Source organism: Nothobranchius furzeri, chromosome 18 (genome assembly GCF_043380555.1).
Source record: "Nothobranchius furzeri strain GRZ-AD chromosome 18, NfurGRZ-RIMD1, whole genome shotgun sequence".
Taxonomy (NCBI): domain Eukaryota; kingdom Metazoa; phylum Chordata; class Actinopteri; order Cyprinodontiformes; family Nothobranchiidae; genus Nothobranchius; species Nothobranchius furzeri.
The window spans coordinates 10805862-10832123 of NC_091758.1; the positions used below are offsets into that span (position 1 = coordinate 10805862).

General features: G+C 45.4%; 2 protein-coding genes across 4 annotated transcripts; one reads left to right on the forward strand and one right to left on the reverse strand.

The window, feature by feature from the left end:
• Positions 1-548: 548 nt before the first annotated feature.
• Positions 549-4596, reverse strand: ckba (creatine kinase, brain a). Of its 2 annotated transcripts, none has more exons than XM_015969004.3 (8): positions 4493-4596; positions 2323-2510; positions 2089-2243; positions 1891-2023; positions 1374-1545; positions 1178-1301; positions 912-1101; positions 549-833 (listed from the first exon to the last, which is right to left on the reverse strand). In XM_015969004.3, exons 1-8 carry the CDS (start codon positions 4513-4515, stop codon positions 655-657), a joined length of 1164 nt encoding a protein of 387 aa, XP_015824490.1. In that variant the 5' UTR covers positions 4516-4596; the 3' UTR covers positions 549-654. The 2 variants fall into 2 exon arrangements, with proteins under 2 accessions (XP_015824490.1, XP_015824491.1); XM_015969005.3 differs by lacking the exons at positions 2323-2510; positions 4493-4596 and adding exons at positions 2762-2963; positions 3141-3273.
• On the forward strand, positions 3626-24708 carry trmt61a (tRNA methyltransferase 61A). Of its 2 annotated transcripts, none has more exons than XM_015969007.3 (4): positions 3626-3753; positions 4897-5242; positions 16107-16373; positions 24012-24708. In XM_015969007.3, the coding sequence occupies exons 2-4, from the start codon at positions 4912-4914 to the stop codon at positions 24323-24325; spliced, it is 912 nt and encodes a 303-aa protein (XP_015824493.3). In that variant the 5' UTR covers positions 3626-3753; positions 4897-4911; the 3' UTR covers positions 24326-24708. The 2 variants fall into 2 exon arrangements, with proteins under 2 accessions (XP_015824493.3, XP_015824494.3); XM_015969008.3 differs by having other exon boundaries at positions 3688-3865.
• Positions 24709-26262: the final 1554 nt, after the last annotated feature.

The following is a 26262-nucleotide window of genomic DNA, read 5'->3' on the forward strand; positions in this document are numbered from 1 at the left end:
CAGGAATTCTGCTTTAACAACTCGTGTATTCTAGTTTGATGAACCAGAATTTACTGGAAATGACCTGAAAACTGATTTCTGGTGCGTGAGTGGTTAGGGTTCCTCCCACAGCCCAGAGACTTGGTGTGAATAGTGTCTAGAACAGAAAACGATAAGGATCGGCAACACAATGTTTTAATCTGTTCAGACCTTTACCTCAACCCAGAAATGACAGATTCAGTCACCTAGGATCTAAACCGTGTACGTAGACGTGGATCAGTTCAAGTTTCCAGTGAACAAGTCTCATGTAGTTAATACTTTAGTACTAGCAGCCATGAAGATTGATGTTCCTAAACAAAGATCAATGGGACATATAGGAAGTACACCGTAGAAGAGCTGGAAGATGAGTCTTACAGCCTTGAGGGGGTTTCAACATTGGCCTACCTTTAAAGTCATGGTCAGGACTGAAGAGAAATTAAACCAGCAGCTTAGAAAGCCTGGAGAACAGCAGATTGTTCCTTTCCTGAACATGGACTAAAGCAGGCTGGATGCCGAGACAGAAGAACCAGTTAAACTTCAACAATAACTTTTATTTCCGTTCAGACCTTCAGCTCACAGGAATGTTTTCATCTTAAATCCAAACTTTAATAAGTGCATTAGGAGGGGGGGGGGGGGTTACTTCTGGGCAGGCATCAGATCTTCAATGGCCTGGCCCTTCTCCAGTTTCTTCTCCATCTCCACCAGCAGTTTGACCCCATCAACCACCATCTGAACAAGCTCCACCTCAGAAAAGCCTAATCTGTCAGCGTTGGAGATGTCGAAGACTCCGCCCACAGCAGCGGTATCGACTCCACCTGAAGGCCAACAGAAGGTCTCAGGTTCAGCGTTGTTTCGAGTCTAACAGACACCTCTGGAACAAGTGGTTTACTCACCTGTTCCACGTTTCTGGAGTCGGAGTTTCTTCAGAATCTCTTCGAACTTTGCATGTTTGCTCATGTTTGGAAGCTTCACGTGCACACCAGCACGCAGACCGGTACCCAGGTTGGACGGACAGGTGAGAATGTAGCCCAGGTGCTCGTTCCACATGAAGGCATGGCCTCTCTCCTTGAACAGGCTCTCAATCTAAACATTTGAAGAGTTGACTTGTTAGATGATTTGTTCAAATAGTTCATTTACCTGAAGGACATTTGCTACTCGCCTTGGTGAGTCCGGTACAGAAACGGGTGAACACTTCTCTCATATTCCCTCCCTTCTGCATGGAGATCACACGCAGGTGGTCCTCCTCGTTCACCCACACCAGGAAGGTCTTGTTATCATTGTGCCTGAAGCAGTTTCGCTTCACGTTAGTCTCACTGACAAGGGAAGAGGGTGATGATGAAGAAATGAGTCGTTACCAGATTCCTCTGCCATCGGGCCAGTCGCGGGCCATTCCTGAGGCCAGCAGGAGAGGAGACACTGGCTTGTCAAACAGGAAGTGGTCATCAATGAGCTGCTGCTGTTCCGCCTCCGTCATGTTCTTCAGTGCGTAGTACTTCCCCTTCAGGTCTCCGGTCAGTGAGTCCAGAGCTTCAGAGACACGTTTCAGAAAAATCATGATTCAGCCAAACAAGACTCAAGGATTCAGTCTGAAGAATCACATCTCAGGTTCAGGGTTTCTAAACTATTCTTATGATATGGACAGAAACTGAAGTTTAAAAGAGGTGCCTTCATATGTTCATCTGGAGCAAACTTCAGCAGCAAAGTAAAATAACAAGCATGTGTTCTTCCACCTGCTGCCAGCAGGGGGCTGGCCACCTACACAAATGACTCATTGGTCGGTTTCACTTCCCTAAATAGGACAGCTCTTGTAAAAAAGGTTCTTTGTTCTCTGTAGGTTCTAGCCCAGCTTCTACGGCCATCCCGGTTCTTTACCTTCAACAGAGAGTTTCTCCACAGCCCGCCTCTCCCCTCTGCTGCAGTGGGGGGGAAGACAGAAGCCACAGATGCTGCGACCGGTTCGAACTCTGGAGCTCAAGACGTAGTTGGGGTCAAGGTCATCGCCGCCCTGAACCAGAACACACGTTAGGCCCGGCTCTGCTCATTGCTGTGTGTAGGGCTGCTGTACAGTACCTTCAGGTTGGCAGAGTTCAAGTCCGTCTTGTGCTTGTCTGTGGGTTTGTATCCTCCATGTCGATCCTGGATGACAGGGTCCAGCAGCTCTTTGAAGACCTCGTACGTCTCCTCATCCCCAGCAACACAACCCACAGTCATGATGAAGGGGTGACCTGAGCACAAACATCAGCACCGTAGACTTACACACACCTCACAAGCGTGATGGGCCTCAAGATGGAGCTGTTACTGTACCAGGATTATCAACCCCTGTCTGAATGACACCATCTATGGTGAAGCCGCTGGGAGTGGCCCTCTCTCTTAGCTCCTTGTACATGGCCAGGGTTAAGACTTTGGCCATGTGGTTGTTGTGGTGAGTGAGATCTGGGAATTCCTCCTCAGCTGACAGCCTCTTCAGAGTCACACGGGCCATTTTCTCTGAGCTAAACACAAGTCAAGTCTACAGGTCGAGGTGCTTTTCAAACAAGCCTCACTACTACAGCAGAGCAAAAGGATTCCCAGCAGCTGTTTCATATCAATTATGCAACATCTGCTGTAAAGTTATGCAACATTGCCCCAAAAGAGGCCCTTAACCCAATCATCTCCGATGTTCAGAGAAGTTAACCCGTTCAGGTCACAGTGCATGAAGTTCTGCCTCTCGGATCAATGAAGCAGCCGGTTTGACCGCATTTACCTGGGTTATCCACCCCGGTCTGGATGACATCATCCAGAGTAAAGCCGCTGGGGGTCTGTTTGCTCCTCAGCCGCTCGTACATGACGGGGGTCAGCACCTTGGCCATGTGATTGTTGTGTTTGCTGAGGTCCGGGTACTCCTGCTCCGAGGAGTACTTCAGCTTCAGCTGGTTGTGAGTGTTACCGAAAGGCATGGCTATTTCCTGGACGGACGACGGAGGAGAGAGACGCAACAATTTATGAAAGCAGAAACACAACCGGACTCGTCAGTAGGAAGGGAAGCGGAAACGTTAAAAGAGCTGTCATCACCTCACAATTAAAAATAAATAAACTTTCCGTGATTTATCAAAATAGCTTAAATCTAAATGAAACCAGCCTACCTGTTGACTCCGGGCCCGAGGACTAACACTACTGCTGGGGCTTGATACAAAGATCCCTATTTTAGCGTCTGAGGCGCTCCGACGACAGCAGCCCTCCAATCCGCCGCAGCCAGCCCCAGATCAGACTTTATAGTGGGGCTGTCGGATCTTATTGGTCGCTATTTCTAGTCCATTCATTCAATTGGATGGCCGGTTGAGCTTCAGCGGGACCAGCCTCTATACACGTTACTTTTAATGCAACAACTTACTAGCCGGTTAAGCCATCCTATATATGTGAATATAACTTTGCAAAGCAAGATTTTGGTCTGGCAAAGCTAACAAGTTGCTGTTCTGTTATGTTTGAAAACAGACGTGAACATGTCACTGCTGTTTTATTTACCAACAGCAGCGTTGTCCCATTTTAACTTGAAACACTTGTGTTTGTGGGTTGGTTCGGGGTAAACTGAGGATTTCAGCCTTTCGGAACAATTTGTTTCTGTTCGTGGTAGCGGACGGGCTTGGTCCGGTTACACATCCGGTCTGTTCGACTCCACTTCCGCTGAAAATAGCGGCACATGTCCAGGGAACGAATGACTGCAGTCTGACGGCGCTTACAGCTGTGTGCGGAGACCAGGTTGTCATTTCGCGAGTCTGTGTTTGTTCTGTCAGCTAAACACCAGAAGAAGAAACCGTTAAAGAGAGTGTAGGTCCGGAGTTTTAACGGCTCTAACGACAATCAGCCAACGGTAACGGTTGCTAGCTCTGCTAATGTTAGCATCTACTTAGTCAAGCATCTTCATCTCCGAGTGGAACTTTTTACACTGTGACCAATCTGTACATTACGGGTTTCATTCGTTTTACTCAGTCTTCAGGGAGCTAAAGTAGGTAAAGACTTATAACTGAATCTCAGCTAAATGGGATAGTAACCCAAGACCGGTGTTGTGCCAAAGTAGTTACCCCCGTCAAAAATAGTTTCCCCTCGGTTTACACACTGCATTATTGATGGGGGGGTCAGACACCTTGGCAGCCGAGGCCACACAGCCTGATAAAATCTCTCCCTCCTTAACTTTTGCTGTGAAGAAACATTCCGCAACGTTACTGTAGTTATTGGTTATACTGTGATTGATTTAGCAAATAAACTTTCGTGATAGCAACGCCAACAAAAACAAAGTGTAAACCGAGTGTAAATTCACCGGAGAGCGACGTGTTTCCATGATCACGTCTGGTTTTACAGTATTATAGTATCGCTCCGGTGAATGGGGGTAACTACTTTGGCACAACACCGGCTACAAGAAAGTACATATAAAAATCAAACAAGTTAGTTTAATCTAGAGTAAATATCTGAAAACACAGGAAACGGTAACATAACTTACATTTTATCCACGCTATCCGACATCGTTCTGTTTGAATCGAACTTGAAGCAGTCCTTTCTGTATTCAACTTTATAAACTGATTAAAACGGCTAGTGCACGTGCAGTTACCATGGAAATGGAACCTGATGGCGTTTTAGCCGTTTACCACAATAAAAGCTTTATAGGTGGTAGATTAGGATGAAAGTCAGGATGTTGTTCAGCTTTTATTTATCTAATTGTCATTCTTATTTAAAACATTTATTTGTAAACATGTTCTGTGTGTGAAACTGAGCAAAATGTTCTGCTGATTTCTCTCTGACGGTTTTGTCTGCATTCAGTCATGATTCTCATGATAAAAGTATTATTAAGCGTTAATGCTGAAATAAACAGCAAGCTGATGAAGCTGTGTTTTTTCACTCCTGCAGAGTGACGAGCACACCATGAGTTTTGTGCAGTACTCGGACTTAATTCAAGATGGAGATGTCATCATTGTTTACCTGGGTCACAACTCTGTGATGCCTGTCAAAGTGCAGCACGGCGCCCAAACTCAGACACGCTACGGAGTCATCCGCCATTCGACACAACTCATAGGCCAGAGCTATGGGTCAAAGGTAACCTGCAGCAAAGGTGGATGGGTGCAGGTGCTTCACCCCACACCAGAACTTTGGACTGTCGCCCTGCCTCACCGGACTCAGATTTTGTACACAACAGACATCTCCATCATCGCCATGATGCTGGAGCTGAAGCCCGGCTCCATCGTCTGTGAGTCAGGTGAGAGCTGGGTCTCATGTTTTACGAGTGTGGGTTAAAGGTTTCTGGTGGGTTTATAGATGGAAGCTTTCTGTCCGTCCATTTTCAGCCGTTTATCCAGACTTGGGTCGCTGGGGCAGCAGCCTAAGCAGGGAGGCCCAGACTTTCCTTTCCCCAGCCACTTAGGCTAGCTCCTCCGGAGGAATCCCAAGGCGTTCCCTGACCAGCTGAGAGACATAAGGACCTTACACACTAGCATCAGCTCTACTCCGCCTGAACGGGGTTGGGAGTTTTCTCATTTAGGTAGTCTTGAATTTTCCCGCGCAACTGGACGTCTATGCAGCCCTCTTTTCAAGGAGGTCTGCCTGGAGCCGAACAGGGCCAACACGCCCACTGCTGACTGATTGGCTGGCTCAAAAGCCCGCCTACTATTAGGGGGAACTTCCGATTGGTGGATAGAATCAGCCTGCGGGGGCTTCCCGCATGCATCATTATTATTCTGGATGCTGTGGAGTTCAAGAGTCTCTTGACTGAAGCCTTTTTTCTCCGTCTCACGTCAGTGAGGACACACACGCACGCACACACACACAGAGCAAAGCAGGGTGCAATATCAGAGTCAAAGATTTTCCAAAACCAAGACTGCTCAGGCCACTTTTGTTTAATAATGGAGACACCGCAGATTTCTCTGCACTCTTTTTGCCCCGCCCACGTGCTCAGAGATGCACTCATGACATCACAGACCACAGATTGCTCATGTGCTCTATCACGTCTGCATTCCTATAAGGTAGTGTGGAACGAACATGGGTGGAGTTGAGCCGATGCTAGTGTGTAAGTGGCTGTAGTCCCTCCAGCGTGTCCTGGGTCTACCTTTAGGTCTCCTCCCAGTTGAATGTGCCTGGAAAACCTCACCAGGGAGGCGTCCAGGAGGCATCCTGACTAGAGGGGCCTGAGCCACCTCATCTGGCTCCACTCACTTTCTGTTTTCTCTAAATGTGAACATACTCAGGCTGTTTAAGTGTTATTTTTGTTTTTAAAGTGTGGGATTACTCAAATCTACAAGCTTGTTTTGAACTTCACACCAACAAAAATCATTTAAACGGTAAATTACCTGTTTTTATAGTTCCTTCTTCAGTCCTAGAACCCCCCCAAATCAAGAACCTAGAAGATTTGATGAGCCTTCTTCCTACTCAGTCCTTCCAGGATGTTGCAATGTGTTCTTGTGATAATTAATGCCTAAAATGATCAATTTTGCAGCATCTTTTTACAACATTTTCAGTCAAAGTAGAACAAATGTTTTTGCTATAATAGGTTATTGCAACAGAGGTTGAAAGTGTTGCGTGTAACCTCTCCTAAAACATCAGAGGATCTGAAAATTTGGCAGCGATATCAAGTCCAGTACACCTGTCTGGTTTCTGGAAACTTAACTCGTTCACAGCCAATGACGACTTAAGTCGTCATTTGCATTTTTTTACTGTGTGGGCATCGGAACGAGCCCCCGCGCCGTGAGAACAAACATCTCAGCTCTGAAGCCAGTCTTAATCCGCGTACGTCACACGTCACGTGACCAGGAAGCAGAAAATCCATGTGTTAGGAGATCGTTTTGGGCCGTTCCTGGAAAAAAGTGAGGCACGACCCGGAAAAGCGTCTGCCGATCACAATTCAACAACAGATTATGAAAGAACGGATAACGCTTGAAACGCGCGGATTCTTCCTGATGTAAGAGGGGAGTCTCCACTTAGTTTTGGTTGTTTTGGCATCGACATCATCCTAGCGCACAACTCAAAAAAAAAAACTGTAAAAACGGTGAAAAACGCTGGCAGCGAAGGGCTTTACTGATCAGGAAATGGCTGGCAGCGAATGAGTTAAAGAGCAAGTCACCTCCAAATCAACTTTAGTTTTGCACTTTAGTGCATTTTAGTTGAAATGTAAATTTTCTGCCTAAAACTGTCAGTGTTGTGCTGTTGTCAGGTAAAAACTGCACTGCATTTGAATTTAAATCTGCCATCGCTATTGGCTAAGAGGTACCCTAGAACGTTAGCTGGTACCATATGATGTCACTACCAGAGTCCCCAAAAGAAAATCACCATTTGAAGTCAACAAGAGACGTTTGGACCTAGAAAATGGAGACTGGTGTTTTGTGTTCTCTCGTTCACTGTGGAAATGTGCATTCTCGTATCCGGGGGGCTATGGATGATAGTCGATAGGAGGGGTGAGAGTTCTGTGACCTCGCCTTTGTGTTTAAAAGCTAATGCAGAATTCAGGAAAAAAAGCAGAAAAGGTAGATTTGTGAAAAAATAAAACCGATCCTAGGGCCCCAGTGTTGCTGCAGAATAAATAAATAACCAATAACAACAAATGTGTTTAATTATTGTTATATTCAGAATACTCTGAAGCAAGATATAATTTTTTGACCATCTTGCCCGCTCCTGCTGCTAGCATACAATTTGAATTGCTGCCATTGGGAGAGTAAGTAAACAAACGATAACTTTGTCCCCCTAATAGGTATGTTTGTACAGTCATTACAGTTGCTCTGCAGCCTGCCCTTCCCTCTAAATACAGTCTTGTATTTAGAAGTTTGCTGACTAGCTACTGACATGATGGAGTGGGTGCTGCTGCATGTTGTTGTAACAAGTCCACAGTATAGGTGAGAAAGGTGTTGGGTTGCAGCTGGGCCTCTAAAACCAAGAGTTTAAACCTGTAATGTTTCTGCTCCATTTGCTGGAACTTCAGGGGAGGATCTATTGTGTTGTAGCCTGCTTTCACTCTTGATTCTGTTTTTATTTTTTCACAAATATTTGAATTAAACTCAGTTTCTTCACATAGAACCCGATCACGACAAGAGTCGTCTCAAGGCACTTCACATAGTAAACATTCCAATACAGGTCAGTTCATTAAGCCAATCAGTAAAAAGTTTCCTATATAAGGAACCCAGCTTATTGCATCGAGTCACTGACTAGTGTCAGTCTTTACAGCAATCCTCATACTAAACAAGCATTTAGCCACAATGGAGAGGAAAACTCCCCTTTAACAGGAAGAAACCTTCAACAGTACCTGGTTCATTATGAGCAGCCATCTGCCGTGGCTCGATGGACATCAAGAAGATGGAGCAGACACACACACACACACACATTCACTGGGGTTTGATAAGATGAAGCAGACACACACCAGCTAGTGTTTCTATGGCTGCGAACATTGTGATATCTTAGTAGATATTCAATTTCATAACAGATACACTTTGTTGTCTTTATCTGAGTGAATCTGTAGTTAATTTAACAGGTGAACTAGTAGTAGCACATTCTATGTTAAAGAAAGTAAAAAGTTCATATCAGGAGAGGGAGAATGTTATGTGGTTGGTGATGACCCCCTCCAGGAGGCTGACAGCCCAGCAGAACACCAGTGTAGCTTCTTCTGGGTAGAATAACACTCAGAGAAAACATACAGGGAGTGCAGAATTATTAGGCAAATGAGAATTTTGTCCACATCATCCTCTTCATGCATGTTGTCTTACTCCAAGCTGTACAGGCTCGAAAGCCTACTACCAGTTAAGCATATTAGGTGATGTGCATCTCTGTAATGAGAAGGGGTGTGGTCTAATGACATCAACACCCTATATCAGGTGTGCATAATTATTAGGCAACTTCCTTTCTTTTGGCAACATGGGTCAAAAGAAGGACTTGACAGGCTCAGAAAAGTCAGAAATAGTGAGATATCTTGCAGAGGGATGCAGCAGTCTTAAAATTGCAAAGCTTCTGAAGCGTGATCATCAAACAATCAAGCGTTTCATTCAAAATAGTCAACAGGGTCGCAAGAAGCGTGTGGACAAACCAAGGCGCAAAATAACTGCCCATGAACTGAGAAAAGTCAAGCGTGCAGCTGCCAAGATGCCACTTGCCACCAGTTTGGCCATATTTCAGAGCTGCAACATCACTGGAGTGCCCAAAAGCACAAGGTGTGCAATACTCAGAGACATAGCCAAGGTAAGAAAGGCTGAAAGACGACCACCACTGAACAAGACACACAAGCTGAAACGTCAAGACTGGGCCAAGAAATATCTCAAGACTGATTGTTCTACGGTTTTATGGACTGATGAAATGAGAGTGTCTTGATGGGCCAGATGGATGGGCCCGTGGCTGGATTGGTAAAGAGCAGAGAGCTCCAGTCCGACTCAAGACGCCAGCAAGGTGGAGGTGGAGTACTGGTTTGGGCTGGTATCATCAAAGATGAGCTTGTGGGGCCTTTTCGGGTTGAGGATGGAGTCAAGCTCAACTCCCAGACCTTATTTGTGTTTAAAAATGAACTAAAAATAGAATTTGAAGTCAAACACAGAAAGAACTTACAAAAGAGATTTCTCATTTGCATCAACAAAATGAAATCTGTCAGACAGGTAGGATTTCAACTAGCCTAGCACTGTTCCTTTGATCCCCACAAAAACAGTTTTCTGTAGCTCGTTTTACCAGTTTTCACTGCCTTGTTTTAGTCTCTTCAGCTTCATCTTTATTTTCACTTACTTACTAATTCCTGGCTGACCACATTTAGTTCTCTTCTCATTTTATTGCTATTTAGTTAGTCTTCTAGTTTTAGTGTATGTAATTGCATTGTTGCTTTTTGTGTGTGTGTGTTCCTACTGCTGTAACGCACACTGAGCTGCCTTTGTGTAGGACATGTGCTAGGTCCATAAAGCTGTCTTGTCTCGTCTCATCTATAGGGTTATTCTAGTGGCATGGATCACCACCAGCATGTTGTCACCTCTCTTTCAGGTGCTTGTCAGAGCTTTAGCTGTGTTTATAATGTCAGTGTGAGCTTGTGTTGGTGAGTTGACGGCTTTGAGGATCTGGTCACCAGCTATTTACTGGTGGTTAACAACTAAACATGCTGGATAGGAGCACACCCATCCATCTATTCCTTAGAGGTCATGATGCTTGCGTCTCCCTCCCATCATCATTCCATCACTCTGTCTTTTACAGGCCAGCTTCACTCCTGATGGAGCTCATGTCCCAGTTCTCTTCTCCAGACTCTAGCTGCCATGGCTCCTGACACCTGGTTATTAGTCAGGCGTTTGGGTTCAGCATACCAGTTCATGCAGTCTTTAATGTTTCACACCAGTTAGCTCATGACACATTTTAGTTAGCACACCAGCTGATGGAATGGACTTGGGTTGGTGATTCTGCCATCGCCAAAATGAAGGAGTTACAAAAATCCCATCAGCTACATTTGTTCCATCGTTTCTTGACAGAAAAAGGTAGAATGCTCCTTCCAGGCTGGGAGTGAGTCTACCACAGGAAAAGGAGTTGTTTAGGTGTCTTGTTTGTGACTGATGGTGTGATGGATGACCGTACAATTGGGGCTTTATCTGTAGTCTTGCAGATGCTCCAACAATCTGTGATAGTGAAGAAAGCTGAGACACAAGACCATTAGTTTACCCATCGACCTTCTCTCTGGCCACAAGCTGTGATTAATGGCCCAGCTGACATGAGTTTTCTCCACAGAGTAGCTGGACTCACCGTCAGGGATGGCTTCTTTGTCTTTTAGGATGAAGAATGAACTGAAAAGCAGCATCCCTGATATCCTGACCCTCACATGTCATCATCTGATCACAATCAAGATAAAACAATTTGGATACAATAACCAAAATTACCTTCCTAAGTTGGGTGGACAAGCTCAGCCTTAGAGATAAGCTAGGGAGTTCCATCATGTGAGATGAGGTTGGAGTAGAGCCGAGTTTAGCAGTAGTTCCAACCAGACAGACAGTGGACTTACTGCTCAGTGGAAACTTTATAACTCACTGTCCTCTGTAGAGTTTTCCAAGCCACAGGCCGATGTGTCACAGCAGCTGCTGCTCTCATGTTCCTCTGTCTCCGGATGTTTCTAACATCAGCTTAAGGAACTTCTCTGCTTTTAGACACTTGTATTTACCAAGTCAGAGCCTATATAAGACCAAACTGATCTGAAGCCTGTTTCCTCTCTAGTGAAGTCTGCCTATGCTGGGCATTATAAGGTTGTTACATGGTTTAAAGTTGAACAAACACAACCACAACTAAATGGCTTGGTACGTTTCACAACTACAACAAACAAAAGTCTTAGAGCAAGAACGCAGGTTTACATCCTGAAGGTGAAACTTTCCCATTTGAATCATTCACACACATCTGGGAAAGCGATGCAGTCAGCCAATCAAAGCAGTCGCTACAGATTCACACTAGCATGTCGGGCCAGAGCCTCATACCAGTTGGGTACCAAGTGTGCAGGGTCAGTGTTCAAACCCTACATGTCAGAAGCTGGTGTTAGACTCTGTTAGAGGTCTCATTAATCCAGGGGGCATTTATTGTCTAGGATCAAACTCTCATAGGTTAATGGTATACACACCACAACTACCCATATGCTCCAGTGCTGACTTAATCACTGTAAACAGAGACTCAGTAGCTCAAACAGAACAGGAAACATCACTCATCCCATTATAACCACATCTTAGAGTATTTTTATGTTCTCTGGGCGGGTCAGCGGGGACGAGGGACAATAAAGACCAAACCTTAAAACGGGATGCGTTTTAGCTGAATTCTGATAAATGATATGAATCTCTGTATTTGTCTTCCCGTAGAGTAATTATGAAAAAAAGGTACTTTCAATGAATATCTGTGAATAAAAGCCTGGCGCTCCTGGTTCGAGAAGTACAGTTAAGCTAGAGGAGTGACGGGCAAACAGCACCACGACTCTACCATTGATTCAGTTTTCTTTGCAATACTGATGTTTTATCTCCACAAATAACTCAAGTCTGAAGGAGTTCTGCTGTGTGGTGAAGTTGCTGATGCTTACAGTTAGCTTCTACTAGTCGAGACATTCTCTGCTGTTTCCTAGATGCTAAACCAACAACCCCATTTTGAGTCAAGATGGGTGAGTCCATGAATGACATGTAGTGGTCGGGCGATGTCGAGTGTTTCCATAGCTTTTAAAATGCAGGAAATAAGAGTAGAAGACTGTTTTTACGTTTCCAAAAACATAACAACAGGTAAAAGATGATTTTTCTGTCATAACCGTGACTTTGGACCCGTAAAATCACCCAAACACAGAGAAATGTTTATAAGCTCTGAAGGGCAAAGATCTAAACCTGTGGAGAAGGGAGTGGAAAGGGGCTCGGGTAAGGAGGCAGTTAGGGTCGTAGCCAGAGAAGCAGACAGCAAAAATAATCCAAATGGGGAAGGCGAGAGGTCAAGGGCGAGGTCCAAGGTTCAAGTGAGTCAGAGGCAAAAGGAAAATCCAGCAAGGGCGAGACGAGGAGGGATAATCCAAAACGGCAGAACAAGGTGTGGAGAATGCCCTAGCATGGAGCCTGTGGTGATCAGATGGAGAGTCAGTGGCTGGATGTGGTTTAAGTAGCAGGAGGAGCAGATGAGTGGCATGAGCTTGATAGCAGGTAGAGGTGTGGAAGATGAGGCTGATGAAGCAGGCTGTGGTTGCCGTGGGAACAGGGCATGGCTGGAGCTGGATCTTGACATTCTCAGAGAAACTACCCTTAAAAGTTGGGAATGTTGGCATGGCTGGAATCTCACAGCATTCGCTCATGTCAGCTGGGAGGGAAAGATAAGTTTCTGATGTATTTAGCCACTGTTTTGCAATTGTTGTTAGAATAATAATAATAATAATAATACATTTTATTTCAAGCACCTTTCAAACCTCTCAAGGTCACTGTACAAGACAAAATATAAGGAACAGCAAGCAATACAAACAACAAGAAATAAGTGCTAAGAGTAATTCCCAAGGGTAGAGTCAGAGCAGTACAATGGATAATAGACTAAAAAGAGTTGATTGAAGGAGGACAGTTACAATGAGTAAGCCAGGCGGAACATGTGAGTTTTGAGTTGAGACTTGAAGGTTGAGAAGGAGTTTATATTGCGGAGGTCAGGCAGTAGAGTTCCAGAGTTTTGGAGCTGAGTGGCTGAAAGCTCTGGCTCCCATAGTACTGAGACGAATGCGAGGAACAGACAGGGAAGGTGAAGATGATGATCGGAGAGAGCGAGTGGGAGTGACAATGTGGAGGAGATTATAAAGATAAGGGGGAGCGTGATTATGGATGGCTTTAAAGGCATGAAGAAGTATCTTATAGTCAATTCTGTATTTGACAGGGAGCCAGTGAAGTTGTTGCAGGACAGGCGTGATGTGATCAAAAGTGGAGGTCTTAGTGATTATCCGGGCAGCTGAATTTTGGACTAACTGTAACTTGTTGAGTGATTTTAGAGGGAGACCGGAGAGGGGGCATTACAGTAATCGATGCGACTGGTGACCAGGCTGTGGACCAAAATAGCAGTGGAGTGCTGACTGAGGGAGGAGCGGAGCCGATTGATATTGCGAAGATGAAAATAAGCAGTTTTTATTGTGTTGTTAATATGAGGAATGAAGGATAAGGTGTTGTCTAAGGTGGTACCCAAGCTCTTAGCTTTGGCGGTGGGGAGAAGTGTGGTGTTGTCGAAGCTGAGTGAGAATGAACTGGTCTTGGAAAGAGATGACTTGGTGCCAATGAGGAGGATCTCAGTCTTATTGCTGTTGAGCTGTAGAAAGTTAGAAGAAAACCAGGATTTGACTTCGGTGAGGCAACTGAGAAGGGAGGATGAAGGGAGCGGGGGGTTTGGTTGGGTAGAGAAGTAGAGCTGGGTGTCATCGGTGTAGCAGTGAAAATGAATATTAAATTTCCTGAAGATATTGCCAAGTGGGATTAAGTATATTATGAAGAGAAGTGGACCTAAGACTGAGCCCTGAGGAACTCCAGAGGTAACTGGCTTGGGCACCTCCTCGTGAAATCTAAACCATTGATTATGCATTCATCTTCAGTCTGATTCCACCGCTCATTTGAAACCAGAGATGGGAACTTGTGGCATCAACAAGTCATCTCCATGGCATGTTTTCCTCAGTTCAGCAGCTAAACCAGCTGATTTCAACCAGCACCCTGAATGAACCTGGCTCAGCTTCTGAACAGAACAACATCACGGAGTGGAGTTTTTTTTTTTTTTTTTTTTATCTTTTATTTCATTCACAATGTATAAAATAAACACAAACAAATACAGGATACATTAACATATTGAAAAAAAAAAACATTTGAATGAAAAGGAGCAGACAGAAGAAAAAATCTTATGATTTCTGCCCCTTTTTACGAAATAAAATTATCCGCCAAACAAACACAATATAACCTCGGTCACTTTATAATATTTTCACGTCTAATCTTTGACATTATAATTCTTCTTTTCATAATTACTAAATACATTAGATTTTATACATTTTTTAAATATTGCAAGTGAAGTTGATTCTTTAAATTCCTTGTTAATGGCATTCCACAATCTTACACCATTTACAGAAATGTTACATTCCCTCACTTTGGTTCTGAATCTAGGTTTCTCAAAGACATCAGTTCCTTTTAACATGTACCCACTTACTCTCTTATGAAACATTTTCTGAATATTAGTTGGTAGATTACTTGTATTCGCTCTGTACATTATTTGCAATATTTTCCACTCTACCAAGTCAGGAAATTTCAGTATTTTGTATCTAATGAATAATTGATTAGTGTGATCTCTATAGTTACTGTTATTAATGATTCTCAATGCTCTTTTTTGCAAAATGATCAATGGTTGTGTAAAAGTTTTGCAAGTGGCTCCCCAAATTTCTAAACAATAAAATAAATATGGTTCAATCAGTGAGTGATATAATGTTAACAACCCCGACAAATTTAGTAGAAACTTGACTCTATATAATACCCCTATGGCTTTGGCAATTTTCCCCTTTATATAACCTACATGTGATTTCCACGTGAGACTCTCATCGAACATGACTCCAAGAAATTTGGTTTCTTTTACCCTTTGAATTTCCATTCATCTATCTTGGTCATGCCACAACTCCCATCTCCGTTTGAAACTCCTGCTGTTGCCACGGTTTCCTGTCGTAAAGTGCAGTGTAGCAGGTGGAACATTTCCCCACAGGTGGGGGTGGTGTTAGCAATGCATTCACAGCGCGTCTGAGAAACAGAAGTCCAAGCAGACAGCTGGATTTAATGTGAGCATTAATACTGGATTTTTAAGATAAAGCTATTTTAACCATCCCGCCTGCGTAGCCAAAGGAACAAACATCTAATTACGTCACCGTGTTAAGTAAGATAACAGAAGATATTATTTTAACCGTTGTAGGTGGAAATATTTCTGATTCATCAAGTGTTGTCAGCCCTTTGGTGGAAGCCATGAAGACCCATCCCGTGTTTCATCAGGTCTTCTACTAGTTCAGCCTGGCGACTAGACGGTAGTTGTTATGACAACCACATGACACAGGTGATTAGGTGTCGTTTTAGTTTACCTTGGGCTCGTTTACTGCACAGCTTTTATTTGTTTTCTACACTTTTTTGTCCTCCATCCTGTGATGGCCCAGTTTCCTCAGCATCCGGTCCAAATGCGTCATGCCAACAGGCAACACTGTCCGCTTTGTTGCCACCATAACAAAGGCGCTGGTGACATAATGCCAGGAAGAGAAGGGGTTTCTGTGAAGGATGGGATGGGCAGGCCTCTCCCTGCAGCTCTTCTAGCCACAAATCACATGACCAGACCTACTGTTCTTCTGCTGTCTTCCTACTCGGCTGCAGCAGGCAGTTACAGGAACACAACAACTTACTCTTGGAAATGAAGCCTCCACTCATGTGCCAGAGTGTAGTCTGAGTAGCCCGGAGTTGGTTTCACTCACCCAGGATTGATTTACCTTCCAGTCTCAGATGTACACCACCTTCTGGCTGTTAGACCTGATGGTGCTCAATCTGTATCAAATAAGTAATTTAGGAGAGTTCTAGTCACATATTTATGGTTCTGTCTAACGGTTGTTTAGAGAACTGGCATCCCACTCCATCCTCCCTCCTTGTTTCCAGGTACAGGCAGCGGTTCCCTATCCCACGCCATCCTGCGCACCATTGCCCCCAGCGGTCACCTGCACACGGTGGAGTTTCATGAGCAGAGGGCCCTCAAGGTAGCAGAGGAGTTCAAGGAGCATCGTGTAGATCATTTGGTGACGGTCAGGAACCAGGACGTGTGCAAGGATGGGTTTGGAGTGACGGGGGTGGCGGATGCTGTCTTTCTGGACATCCCCAGCCCCTGGGAGGCAGTGAAACATGCCAAGGTTGCTCTGAAGAAGCATGGTAAGACTCCGCCGGGCGCTGTCTTAAGCGTCCACAACCTAATGTAACACAGAAAACAAATACAATCACATTCTGCTTTGCAAGCATATGAATGACGCTCATTTCCTCCCCTTCGTCTTGTTTTGGTGTTCTAAACAGTCGGCGCAGGTAAAGATGGCAGAGCAAGGGCAACACACACTGTTGCTGTACGATGTGGGTTCAAAGTTACACCAACTGAATGTTCCCACCAGCTCTGAGGTGTATCATCCACACGGCTTCATTTCCCAGCACCAGCACTCCTAACAACACTAGGTTTCTTCACTCCGATTTGCATTTTGAGACTCCTGGGCTTCGTTAGAAACCCGCTGATGGTCTGGGTTTGCTTCTTGTGATTCAATCAAATACAAGATACATTTTGTCCTGTTGGCGTCTATTGTCTGAATCTAACATTGATCACACCAGTTAGTTTAGGACTGGAATGATTCTTATGTGTCAAAAATCCCTTTAGCCTCACAATTCCCACATCTGTCTGCAGTGTGTAAAATGTCAACTCAGGAATAAGAAAAGCTCTGGCGATCAGAGGACACATTTCTGAATGTTTTCATTCACCTGAAAGGATAGAAGATTGGCTGTTTGATAGCTACTTTGTAGCTCAGAGGGGTTTTTAGCTGAAGAGGAGAAATGAAAGTAGAGGGTTTGCTAGCTCAAGTCACGCTAAATAACGATACAGCAGTGCTAGGGGTGTCCGATATTATCGTCCAATGTTGTCATTAAAGGGACATTATGGAAGTTTGACAGCCAAAACATGTATAGAAATAATAAATGTCTTCTTCATACATTCTCCTGCAATGCCCTGGTCCTGTAGAATGAGCCCTGGCATTTTTACTGTGATTGCCTGTTTTTCTGTAAAATCACAGCAAAAGAGAGATGCTCGGGTCGAGCAGGCTGCTTCATGCGCGTTCACGCTCAGGCATCGCCCGTAGCATTTGCTATCAGTAGCTTTAGCAGCAGAGAGAGAGGTAGTGCCACTTTGTCGCTGTTCCTAACGCCTAGTGATGAACCTAGCTACATTTCTGAGGACCCTTAGCTACTTTCTGTAGAACTTTCTTCTAGATATTTCCTGCAAATTAGCAACAAAAAAGCCATTTTCACTCCGAACCGTTCTTTGGTTTGACGTTTCAACAGTTATCAAGGATATAAATGTTACAGATACGCAAAATGTTACTGGCGCCTTAGCTCACCTAGTAAGATGTCTGATTCGTGCAGAAGACCCGGGTTCGATTCTGGGTGTGAATATAGTTTATTTAGAGTTTCTTTTTTACATTAATTGTATATTTTTTTACAGTAAGATGCCCAAATTTTTATTTGAGACTCGCCGAACGGCATTGAATTCACAGATAAAAAAGATGTGGGTTCAATTTTCATTTTGGAACAATTTTTCAAGCAAGGGAAGGGAATGATCTGAGCATGCAGGAGGACTGACCCATCATTAACCTTTGTCGGCTGTGCTGAAGAGAAAGCTACAGAACCAAATTATTTAAGTAATTAGCTGCACGTTCTTCTGTCCTCCGGACACACACACACACACACACACGCACACACACACACACACGCACACACACACACACACACACACACACACACACACACACACAAGGGACTGTCTCGGCTGTTATTTTCGTTAAGGAGTGTGCACGTACAGCATGCGCGCCTCGTTCACGAGCCTCCTATTGAAGCTGCCGTTACGCTTTTGGCCTGAGGGGGCAATCGCGAGCATAAAAATTCAAAACTCCGTAAAGTCCCTTTAAGTGTACTATCTGAAAATATCTATTGTTTTCCTCCTTGTGACCCAGCTTTGACATACCATACACACATTACCCATCAAACTCGTGTTTGTTATCTGATTATTCTTTCAGAGGAAACAGAAACTTCATCAGTGAAAGGTCTGAGTTAACTCACTCTGTTGCACTATAAATGGCCTGTATGTGATATAGCGTCTTCTAGAGTCCTGGAACCCCCCAAGGCGCTTTACAACACAATCAGTCATTCACCCATTCACACACACATTCACACACTGGTGGGGATGAGCTACAATGTAGCCACAGCTGCCCTGGGGCGCACTGACAGAGGCAAGGCTGCCGAGCACTAGCGCCACCGGTCCCTCCGCCCACCACCAGCAGGCAACGTGGGTTAAGTGTCTTGCCCAAGGGCACAACGACAGCGACAGACTGAGCGGGGCTCGAACCTGCAACCTTCCGATTACGGGGCGAGCTCTTAACTCCTGCGCCACCGTCGCCCCATTATTAATCAAACTTTTTCCCATCATGAACTTAATAATTATGGGAGGCCTAAAGGCAGCTCAGAGCTTTAGACAGGATTATCTCAGGGTCATGAGCTGCTGTTGGAGACCAGTAAACATGACTTTTTTTTTCTATTACAAAACTCAATTCAAGGAATTTTCATTTTGCACGGACAACGTTTGAAGCTTTGGAACAGTCTGGAGAAAATGAAATGAATTTCTGAGCTTTAGCAGCACTCCGTTCAGTGTCTAAACCTCAGACGGGTGCAGACGCTGGTTGTGTGGTCCGGCTCTGGTGGAGGCATCTCAGGCCCGTCCCTGAATCTCTGCACCACTTTCCACAGATGTTGTTTCCGCTTTGTCTGCTTGGGCTTAATGCACATTAACGCTACTCTTACTCTTCCCAAAGGGATCCTCTCCCTCTGCACCACTCTGATCTGTGGTTTCTCCATCCTCTGCTGTGGACTTTAGTAAACAGCAGGAATCTGGTGCAGCTCTGCAGATTCAGCCATCAAAATGGCGGCTAAGAGACGATATCCAGGCTGTCATAAACTCTTCTCTTCCTCATTTATTTGGATTCTTGTCGTTTATAAATATGGATCCAAGTTTCTTATGTTCTGAAAGTGTTTCGGGGCTTTTATCTGTTCAACACTCTCCCTTTTCTCATACCTCTGACTCTTCACCCTGTCATGGTCGAGTATGAGAATGGACAAGTAGCTAAAGTCCACAGATAAGCTCTGAAAGACCTTTATCGACTCAGCACACTGACGCAGACCTTTCTGAGACTACTCGGGTGTTGGGCTGTTTGTAAGGACAATATAAAGACAAAAGGGCCCCCTGAAGACTTCACCCTCTCCTGATGGAGGTTTTCCTGTTGCACCTCCCATGACCTTCATCTACCCTCATTATGTCCAGCCATAGCTACAGGAGCTCTAAACAAAACAAGCTACTGAAGCATGCTGGAGTCTCCATAGCAACCTGGAGGTTAAAACAAGTTGAGGCAGGCGACTAAGCATATTTATCCATCTAAACCAAGGGGCCGTTATCTGTTTATATTTGTAAAGCCAACGCGGAAGTGCCAAAAATTGCAGTTCCACCCTCATCCACCAGGGGCTGGATCCAAAACAGAGCAGGTCCTCATTGACTCCCATGTTAAATATGCAAATTTCACAGTAGAATTAAACATGTTTACAGCCTGGTTCAGAAAGGGTTTGATTGACAGGTAGCATGATTGTCAGAGCTAGAGCTCTGGGCTGGGCCGGGCAGCTGCCCGGCTTCCATGTGAGGCTGTAGTCATGCTGGTCACCTGTGGAGCTCTCTGAGGAAGACTTAAGAAACACAGAAGCTCTGTGAGTTGATGTTGCTCCACTTTGGAGTCACTCAACTGCATTTCTCACGGTAAAAGCCCCCACAGACCTTTGTTAGCTTCAGGTTAGCTCGTAGCTAATCTCCCGCTGATCTCCGACCATGGCGAAGAAGCAGAGCATGAGCTCACGGCCCCTCTCTCTGCTCCGCCTTTCCCCCCATTTTTGGATTGTGTGGACGTGACGAGACACGTGACACAGCCAAGAAGGCGGTGATGGGGAACCGCCCGGGTTTGGCTCCATCAGAGGAATGAGAGGCGTGGCTGGTGCTATATTCAGGATTAATATACCTCTAAGATCTAAACCAGAGGTGTTTTATGAATGGTTTCTATCATTTTTTTAAACAAGTAAGGTTCCTGTTAGGGCTGCACGATATTAGGAAAACCTGCGATATGCAATAACAGTGATTAATATCGCGATGACGATATTACTTGCGATAAATTAAAACTTTACTCAAGATCAAAAATAATCAAAAACAACAAAATGACAAAAAAATAGACAAAAATTTCTTAAAAATAGAAAAGCTAAAGATGTGAGGAAAGGGAAAAAGAAAATGAACAAGAAAAGGCAATCAGTGGATCTCGGGAAAAGCAGAATCAGCAGAAAGAGCAGAACAAAGCTAAGGGGCTCAACACACGTGAGGCGACCCGCGGCCAGTGGCAAGGCCGCCTACGCGTTCTGTTCCATGGCGAAATTGAAACTTCCGTTGTTTTGTTTGGCCAACACATTCTCACACCCAAGGCGTCAAAATATGATGCGTGACTAAGCCGATTCGGGACGCCCCAGCGCGTCAGGAGACGGCGATGAGGGACAAACTGCTGACGCAGCATCCCAGAGCGTCGGTATCCGACGCGGTGCTGAGACGGACTTTAGAACTACTTGTGAACTACTCAACCTTCCCCTCACACCAATTCTAACCTTAGGGTCACAGTTTATGGACCTTAAGGTTAGGATTGGGGTGAGGGGAAGGTTAAATAGTCGAATAATGTCCGTCTGACCGCGCACGTCAAACAGTGACGCCCGCAGAGCCACGTGACCCAGTGTGTCCCTGATCGTCGTCTCCTGACGCGCTGGGGCATCCCGAATCGTCATATATTGAGGCTTGGTCACGCACGTCATATTTTGACGCCTTGGGTGTGAGAATGTGTTTTGTTTGGCTGTGTCAGGTTGGAGGGAATTAAGGTTATTTAAGTGGTTCAGAGTTAATAAAGCGGTAGATATGTTTCACAAGGTGCTGCTAGAGTTATGTGAAATCTTACTTCTGATTTTACTATAAAACATGATAATAATCAACTTCTCCTTCATGTTTGCTCGGGGATGTACGGAGCATCCTGTCCGCTCATTGGTCAGTGAATGAAACCTCCGTTGATTGGTCCTCGTCCGAGCGACAGCGATGAAAAGTTAAAAATGTTTCAACTTTCTGGGATCGCGTTGCTGGGTCGAGCGCAAAATTTCACACGCACGTTTTTCGCGTTTCGCTTGGTAGGAGGGAGACCCGCGATTATCGCTTTGTCGCGCATGTCTCATTGAAAATGAATGGAGGAGAGGCGATGTCGCCTCCCGTGTGTCGAGCCCATAACTCCGGTGCTTGCTATCCATCAAAACCAAGTGCCATCCGCCTCGGGGGCGGGCATCTAACCTATGAGCACCCACCCAATTGGCCAAATGGGTGAAGAGCTCTATTTGATTTGTTAAAAAACATCATCATGCTTCCATTTGATTGACTGAATAAATTATGTGTAGCAAACATTTGAGCTGACCATTCATTGCGATATTTATCTGTTCTTTGCGACATGCCTACTGTGCATGCTGACATCGCGATACCGATATATCTATGATATACTGTGCAGCCCTAGTTCCTGTGTTAAAAAGCTTTGTTGGTTCTAGCTGAATACCACTAAGAACCGTTTTAATGAAGCAGTTCTGTTTTGAAGGCCTTGTCATGAACACACGGGTCACGGATGAAACCCGACCAGGCGTGGTATTTAAATCTGGTCATTCAGGATGAAGGCTGTTTGTCGGGTAAACTCTGGAAACTTTAACTCGAGCCGGCCTCTGAAACTTAACGTGTTCTCAGTCCCACCAGAGGGTCTCTGGGATCTTCTTCCAGTCCAGGGATCACCTTGTCTCACATTGATGACGCCTGACCGCCCAGGATTTGTTCTTCTGCAGAGGACGTGTCCCTAAAGAATAAAAACTCCGTCCGTCCCAGCATGAGGAGGAATTCACCGTGCCGCTCCCCCACCTCCTCTCTGGCTCCCTTTTATGGTTCCTCTTATAAGAGTCTCTCATACCAGATCAGTGCAGCGCTGCCACGTCCTCGCTGTAGAGGCCGTCACATGACCATACTCGGTGTTGCTCAGAGCTCCTGAATGTGGATTCATACTCTAAGGTTTGATTCAGTCTCTCTCACACACACACACACACACACACACACAACGCTCCGCTTTCAGAAGCGCCGCTGCGGTCTCAACGCTGTAAATGTTGACGGACCGGCCAATAGAACAGCAGCTTTAAGGCCCGTGGAACACACAAGGCAGGACGTCCTAACCCTGACCCTGGAACGAGGATTCACCATTCTGACTAAAAACCAAATCAGCCTGAAGATTCTTCAGAAATTCCAGAAAATGTCCAAGTTTTAGAGTTAAGAAGCAGAAATTAGAGCTTTTTCTAAACTAGCTGTTAAACCTGAACAAGAAACAAATGAATGAGTTTGAATGTTTTTTTTTTCATATTGATTCACGTGTGTGTGTGTGTGTGTGGGGGGGGGGGGGGGGGGGCAGTTGGAGTCGCCCTGGTGTAAACATTAACTTCGTGTGTGTGTGTGTGTGTGCGTGCGTGCGTGTGCGTGTGTGTGTGGTGGTGGTGGTGGTGGTGGGGGGGGGGGCAGTTGGAGTCGCCCTGGTGTAGACATTCACTTCTCGTGTGTGTGTTGCTAAGAGAAGGGGTTTGCGTTGATTGGGGGGTTGTTGTGATGGTTACAAGACACGAAGCGCTCTTCAGCCACGCTGCCTTCTGGTCTTTCAGGACCTCTGGTGGATGACATCATCAGGAAGAGTTAAACTCTGAAGAGGAGGCAACACATGTATGGTTTAAAGGGACCTTTCAGTCGTTCTGAAGCATAAATACTCTGATCCTGAACAGCCGAGTTAGCAGAACTCTACAGGACCGACGAGCTAACCGCTAGTCTGGCTTGTTTATGAATTTCTGTGATTTTCTTTTATTTTGCACAATAAGAATAAATGTTTTGTAGATTTAAGCATTGAGATTTCACTCACCCAGGCTGTTAGCTCATCAGTTTTTTTTATATATGATATGAACTGTTTCTCCAAACAGAGGCTGTTCAGCTGTCGGCAACAGATATGAATTATTTATAACGCTTACACAGAAACACATTTGAACCCAAACCCGTGAATGCCAGCAGAGCAGTTTAGTGCGTTGTAGTCAGAACACAGAACCGTAATCGGGTCATAGTCCAGAGAGGCGGGATTGTGAAGGTTCATGACCTCCATCGCCCTGACGACACATCAGCTGGTTTCTGCTGTTGGAGCAGGAAACACACACACACACACACGTGGAGCCATCTTTGTTCTCGGGCTCTGAGCTGCAGGTTGTTCTTAAGCCTAGCTCTCCCCCTGCTCAGCCCCTCCGATCGCCCGGGGAGCCATCTGTTGAGCAGTTGCTGCAAACACCTCAGGGTGTCGTTGGAGATTAGAGGAGGTGGTCTGTAGGTTTATTAGACCACCGGCTCGTCTCCTGGTGAAACGGGAACCACCGGGTCTGTTCTCCTGAGGCTGTGATCGTGCTTATCTGCTCTGACCCAGTTTCATTGACAGTAGTTTCCCCAGAGTGAGATAAAATGTCCTTTTTCTTTGTTTGCTTCATCTGTTCTTCTGGTCCCACATGGGACATGCTGATGTAGACCTGACTGATCAGTAGAACCATGGTCTGACTCCCCCAGGATGTGCAGTGATGTCTGCTTTCTGTCTCCTGCAGGAGGTCACCTGTGCTCCTTCTCCCCATGCATAGAGCAGGTCCAGAGGACCTGTGAGGTTCTGGCGGATCAGGCCTTTGAGGAGATCAGCACCGTAGAGGTGCTTCTGAGGATCCACGACGTCCGGACCGTCTCGCTTCCTCTGCCCGACTTTGGGCCAGACCCCTCCTCTCAGACTGAACCCGGACCCGAGGAGGAGGCCCCTCCCACTCCTAGTGTAAACCACGCCTCCATCACCATGAAGACCACCACGCCACCAAGAGAAATGCCGGGTCACACGGGGTACCTCACATTTGCCACCAAACCCAGAACCTGAGGCTGGCCGAGTCGTTTGTTGCTTGCATCAAGCAGGAGGGAAAATGCGCCTGACAGCAGTTTAGTTTGTTTATAACTCAGATTATTGTTTCTGCTTCTGTGTCAGGATTAAAACTTGCTCTCATTTATGGGTGTTTTCGCTTCGAAACACCAAGAAAGAGTAAAATTGTGTTGATTTTGTTTAACAGCTGCTGTGTTGGGACGCTCACAGCGAACCCTTGTTCCTCTTGAAAGATTAAAGTAAAGCTGCAGCAGGACTGTGACTCGTGTCAAGCTTCTGTTTATGTGACCAGGTGAATTCTTCCTAATGGATTCTGGGCAGGGTTTCCTCCTGCAGCCCAACTAAATTGTGAAATTTGAAAATAAAACGTATTTCTTTTTTCACGATGAAGTCTGTGCTGGATCTAAAAGTATGAAACGCATCGTCTAATTCCTAAAGCAGCTGGTGTGTGTGAAAAAGCTCCGTTCATAGTTCTGGTCAAGCGTTTGCTGCCTCCTGAAGGCTGCTGATGTTTGTCTGAGAGGTCCTCCACAGACGGATCTGCTGAGAATTCCCACTCCTGTTTTTGATCCGGTGAGTCTGGAAGCTGCAGTTTGTCTCCGGAGTTTCCAGAATCGGATCCTGTTTCTGGTGGGAAAGCGGGATAGCTGCCCTGTGGGTTAGGAACGCGCGGTTCCTGACTCCAACCTGCTTGTTCTGGTGTGGACCGGGTCAGCTGATGCTGCTCGGATTCACTTATCAGATACATTTCATTCGAGTCACTGAAGGAGTGTTTATTTGAACAGCCTCAGTCTGGAGACGAGGAGATCGGTTGTGATCAAACCGATACGCTAACAGCCAATCAGCTGGGTTATAAAGCATCTTAATTCAAATCCTAATCTTTTGTTTGTTTCTCAAATAAACTCCATTTGTTAAAAATGTATATTTGATCTGCTCCTAAAAGCTGTTTGTTTTCAGCCTCTAGTCACCAAGTCTCGTCGCTGATTTGACGACGTTCGCTCCACTCTGGTCTGAGGACCAGAAGAGTTTTAATCTGGTTGTCCGAGGCTCGGAATAGCAGTCCTGAGCTGCTGGAAATCCCACTGCCTAATCAGCTTGACCTCTGAACTCCTGAAGCAAGTGCTGGAGCTGGGCAAACGTCCAGATCACAACCTGGCTTAGAGAGGAACGCTGCACGAGACGACCCGAAAGCGGAGGTGAGCGGGCAGGGCTCAGGTCGGCTCCGCCCACACTGGGCTTATTTGGTTTCTTGAAGACGCTTCCCTTCTCATTCAAGGAACTTCGTCATTTCTGGCTGGAATATGGGATTAGAGTTTATAAGCTGTAGCTGTCTGTGCATATGTCTATGAGAAGGTGAGCCCTCCCCGTAGGTTTCACCTTTCCTGCACCAATAATGCAGCTCTGAGTCTAATCCCCTAACAGGTTCAGTCGGTCACGCCCTCCTACATCTAATCCATACGACGATTCCCTAGTTCAATCACACTCCCATCCATGTTCTGATTTTTATTTGGAAGTGGATTGTGATCAGGCTCAGGCCTTCAGCAAGCCCTGGTCCAGCCCCGAGTCTCCTCTCAGAGGGACACGTCCCAAGGAAGGTGTCCAGGAGGATTCCCCGCCAGATTTCTAGCTCCAAGGAGGAGGAACTCAAGTCTACTTTGGCCTCCTCCCTCACAGATCATTACCCAGATCCCCTTACCTGTGGACCAGATCTGAAGAGACCTGGAGTTGGTAATCCAGTCTTTTCCAGTTGAGCTTCAGACTGATCTTCATCCCCGCTGCATCACCGTTCTAGTTCCTGCAGGAACATCTAAATGTTTTTATTTGTCAAGAGTGTCACATTAGGATTTAAATGGTTATTTTATTAAACAGGACAAAACAAGCTTTAAATTTAAATGTATAAAATAAATATAATTTGTGCAGCATTGTGCAAAGCACTT

Bases quoted from the DNA above. Each gene is read 5' to 3' on its own strand.
- ckba (XM_015969004.3), bottom strand. From the start codon at position 4,515: ATGTCGGATAGCGTGGATAAAAT. The intron at 2,511-4,492 runs GTAAGTTATGTT...ACTTGTGTTTAG, and splicing joins TCGGATAGCGTGGATAAAAT to CTCAGAGAAAATGGCCCGTG. The intron at 1,546-1,890 runs GTAAAGAACCGG...GTGTCTCTGAAG, and splicing joins GGAGAAACTCTCTGTTGAAG to CTCTGGACTCACTGACCGGA.
- trmt61a (XM_015969007.3), top strand. From the start codon at position 4,912: ATGAGTTTTGTGCAGTACTCGGACTTAATTCAAGATGGAGATGTCATC. The intron at 5,243-16,106 runs GTGAGAGCTGGG...CCTTGTTTCCAG, and splicing joins CTCCATCGTCTGTGAGTCAG to GTACAGGCAGCGGTTCCCTA. The intron at 16,374-24,011 runs GTAAGACTCCGC...TGTCTCCTGCAG, and splicing joins GGTTGCTCTGAAGAAGCATG to GAGGTCACCTGTGCTCCTTC.